This window comes from Anneissia japonica, unplaced genomic scaffold, assembly GCF_011630105.1.
Source record: "Anneissia japonica isolate Jap-2015-1 unplaced genomic scaffold, ASM1163010v1 scaffold199_len4679917_cov187, whole genome shotgun sequence".
NCBI classification, from domain to species: domain Eukaryota; kingdom Metazoa; phylum Echinodermata; class Crinoidea; order Comatulida; family Comatulidae; genus Anneissia; species Anneissia japonica.
This window is the reverse complement of record NW_022686322.1, coordinates 1,063,856-1,068,310: the sequence shown is the minus strand read 5'-3', so window position 1 is coordinate 1,068,310 and position 4,455 is coordinate 1,063,856. Positions and strand designations below refer to the sequence as shown.

Genomic DNA, 4,455 nt, shown 5'->3' with positions numbered 1-4,455 from the left:
ACTATATAAACTTCAATTCAGTATTTACATATAATAGAAATTTCTCAATACATAATATATATAACATAATGGTCTTTTATGCTATTAAATAACCATTAAGTATTTATCAATGTAGTTTTGCATAAACTACCAAGCATGGTCTAAAATAATCAAATTACAGATAAGCTTTGAAATTTGTGTTTCTTAATAACACTTTTTTTCTTATAATATACATTGAAATGCAAGTGATAATTGCAATGGATGGCTAAAAGTTAGGAAGCTCATTCCAAAGTTAAGCAACTTTAGTTTAGTTAGGCAACTTAGTTTCAATTCATTGGATATCTCAAAGTTAGGCAGAGTGTTTGCTCATTATGGATAAGATTGACACTGTTCTATCTAGTCCAATCCTTTCACCAATATTTACCCGTCTTAAATCTCAGGAAATGTTCATGTTTCAATATATAAACTTAGTGTTGATGGCATATTAGACACATTTCAGACTTGCTAATCTTGGCAAACACGAATACTGAAATTAACTGAAATTTTCCACACACACACATAGAAATTTCATCTATGTAGGGGACATATGGAAAGGAGTGCAATCCAGAGATTATAAAGATAGCTATGAAAAACCAATAAAAGACTAATGAAGAAGACTTATCATTTAGTGGAAGCATACCTCTAGTTCGACATTAAACTGGTCAATACTATATTAAACATATTGAAAACATCACTTTTCAATGATTATTTAGCACAACAAACATCTAAATATAATACAGGTATTGACCGAGCACTTCTTAACATAACATAAAATCGATATATTTCTTTGAATGAACAAATTTAAATAAATCATTAATTTGTAGCAAATTTGGCAAAAGTTGCCGTTAAAAGTAATTGATAACGAACAATAACCAATGAAATATTGATATACTGTTAAGATTTATCCAATTTTATTTGACAAAACATCTGATATGCCTAAATATGGTCATGATTACATCACATCATGACCATATACAGGCACGTCATGACTATATATGGGCATACAACAGTTTTTTTTTCAAAGAAAATTTCAAATAGTGTAGACAGAGCTTTATACCTTGATAATCAACTGATAGTTTTTCAACTTTGGTTAACTTTAGGAGGGCTTTTTTTAATTTCTTTTTTTTTATCCTAACTGTTGTAATAAATACATAAACGGTTAAAATTTATAACAATTCAAATAATCTTGCCCCTTTAAAAGCCAGTTTTATTGATGAGTTGTTGAAAAAGTATTCAGTTAAGATTACCAACTGCTAAATAATGTTTTATAAAAATGCAGAGGGTAGTATAAGTGTATGGTTATTTTCCTTGACTTTCAATAGCCATGGACACTTAAAACTACAATAATATGATTTTTAAAGAAGCAGGAATGATATATTTCATTACTTGATTGCAAGATAATAGTATTTTACAGTACATGCTTCCAATCACAGTGCTGATGGGGGGGGGGGGGGGAGTACAGTGCTCACTTAATTTGACACTTCAGTACACAACTTATTGAAAAATAAGCCAATGTGTGTAACTGCAGCATGGAAAGGAATAAACAACTTACATTTTCAGACAAATTCCATATTTTTAGAGTATTGTTTTTACAGTACAATATTTAATTTTAATTTACATATATTTTCTGATTTTTGATAATACTGGTAATTCTACAGTAGCTTCATTAGTGAATGAAATAATACAAAACATGCGAGAATACAGAACTTAACAGTATATAGCACAGGTCAGTAAATAGTGGCATATAAAGCAGCATTGATAGGGAGGGAGGGGTGCTGGTGGTGGCAACAAGGCTAAGTGGGGGCTTCGATGATTAAGAGAGCGGAGATTTAGATGGCAAAATAACGTGAAATTATACTTAATTGTAACTTTTCATCTAAGCAAATTTCTAGGAAGGGGGCCCGCAAGCTTATTTTGAGAGCTTGCATCCCCAAGCCCTACCCTCTCCACACCAGTAATACACTACTCTCTTTAAATACCCAAAACTAAACTTAAAAAAAAAAAGAACATAGAAACAGTCAACGTGATACGTGATACAATATGTATGCACAGGTGCGAGTAAAGCCGGAGAATTTTATTTGTCCTTGCGTGTATTTACAAGTTATTTGTTAAAAGTTGGCGCAAAGATTAACAGTGGTAGGACAAAATGAGTTCTCTCATTAACACGTTCCAATATTTAATGGCTTACAAGTTCTATTATTGAGAGACATTTTAAATCCAAAGGGAATAAACATATACCAACTTGCATGATCAGCTGTGTATGACCTGTTTTTGACACAAAGGAAATACAGTTAAATGTTTAACATAAGTATGACGACACTCAATTTGTGATCTATCTTTTTGGAATAATTGGTCTAGAAATCAATAAATTTTTGTTTCTAGGTACATTTCACAATTATCAAATTATCATTATCTTACTTTACAATGAAGCTTTATAATATGCTAAACTTGTCCTTTAGCAATGAAGCGATGTGTATTGAATTTATGAATAAATACTACATACATAAATGCAATACAGAAATAAAATCAGTAAAAAAAATACAAAGGTTACAAAGGTGAAAGGTATCAATAATTTTTTTTAAAGATATTTCTTTCAAATTTTAGCACAAATTTCCAACAAATAATCTTTTACAAAGAGGAAACTTAAATATTCCAAAAATTAAATAAATGTTTTTCTAATTGCCACAAAGAACTTCTACCATAGTCTTTCTTTTTTTTTAAGTGGCAGGTTAGCATGGTTGGTGTCCGTCGAACACGTTCAACATTTTGTCCGAGTTGATGACGCTGAATTGACGGATGTCCGACAGTCTGGTCATGAGCCGTGGAAACACTGCACGATCGAACGGGTGATTTAATAGCATCTGCGACTGAAGAGCAGCTACAACCTGAAGCTGTAATTCCTCGACGTGATGGGGGAGCTTCAATCCGGCCCGGTCTACAGACATGAAGATATTAAATGATCAGCCTTAATTGAAGTTTCTCCAGCAATTATGAGAACATTCACCTAGCCTAGGTGGTTATCTGACCTAAGACTGTTGTGATAGCATCAAGTGTTTATAGCCATCTCATTGTGTATATAATTCTATCAATCTTATTTGGCTCTAAACTGCAGAAACAAAAATACTTGTATGTCAAGGAAAGCATTGAGTATGGCAATTGCTTTGACCCCCACTTTGACCTAGAAATATCTCTGGTGATGCAAGCCAACTACACACTTATTATCTGAGTCACCAGGTCTTCAAAAATTAACATATTTGAATGATACATGTCATGTATCAGTTTTCCTGAGAAAATTCCTGAATCAAAGATCTTGGCATTTGTTAACATATTACTAGTAAACCATTTTAAGGTGAAAAATAAATTAGTTACGTTTAACATCCCTAAGTTTGTAAGAATGACTAACAGAGTGATAGTATTATCTCTAAGACACCACTGCTACAAGTATTATATACAAATATATTCAAATCTACAAATATGTATTATTTTTTATGGCATATATAATCCAAACAATGTAAAATTTCATTTTTGCTTTCCATGATTAATAATTTGATAATTATTTGATGACGGGTTTTAATTAGTACCTAGGTGCTGTGTATTCTAAATAATAGGCCAGGAAAAATAAGGTCATTAGAGTTAAAGTTGTGAGCTAATGTGAAACAAGTACAGAGGTTAAGCATGCTTTCTTATGTAGTTTAGGTACAGGATATTACCTTCTTTGCTAAATCCACTATGAGCCAGAAATGAAGGACATTGCTAAAGACATAATTTGTGAGGGCAGTAACCTCTTAACGACCCATGTAGATTTATATATTTACTCAGCTACTACTCAGGCCAGTTCATTTACACAAACCAGGTGAACCTAACAGGGCTGTTATCTCATTAAATATTTGTATGTTCGCTGAGCTGGGCCAGTTGATTGAATATGTTTTACTACTTCAGAAAAAAATAGACTGCCAAGATAAATAATTTAACATAATCCAAAGATCCAAGACATTTAAAAGTACCAAAGCAGATGTTATTGTGTTAAAGGCATATTTGTTTTCAGCAGAATAAAAAAAAAATCATAGGTACTTTCATATTAATAGTTTTAATTACTGGAGAACAGAAGTGAAACAAATAATTTCCACAATCATTTTTGGATCGCTTACAATCATTTTTTATTTAATTGATTTTATTGTCTTCAACTTCCTTAATACTACGGCTGAACATTATTTAGTATTTGCTATTTCTGGCCCTTTTATTTTTTTCTATTGTGTTTATCATCTTTAACTGGAGTAAAGTTAAGCAAAGCTAATCTTTCTCTTTAGCACCTACAAACCACCACAATCAAGCAACCTCTTTTTGTGCCCTACTTTTGTGACCCTGATTTGTATCACAGTGGCAAACACTCTAGTTCCTACAGGACATTAATAATGTAAACTATATATATGTATATAC

At 31.7% G+C, this 4,455-nt stretch overlaps 1 protein-coding gene across 1 annotated transcript in view; it reads right to left on the bottom strand.

Moving 5' to 3' along the window:
* Positions 1–1,112: 1,112 nt before the first annotated feature.
* The window catches only part of LOC117114454 (hepatocyte nuclear factor 4-alpha-like), a 29,412-nt gene continuing 26,069 nt past the window's right edge, over positions 1,113–4,455 (bottom strand). The window contains exon 5 of the mRNA XM_033258124.1: positions 1,113–2,975. Coding sequence (XP_033114015.1) covers positions 2,748–2,975 — 228 coding nt within the window. The 3' untranslated portion in view covers positions 1,113–2,747. The remainder of the gene's footprint in view (positions 2,976–4,455) is intronic.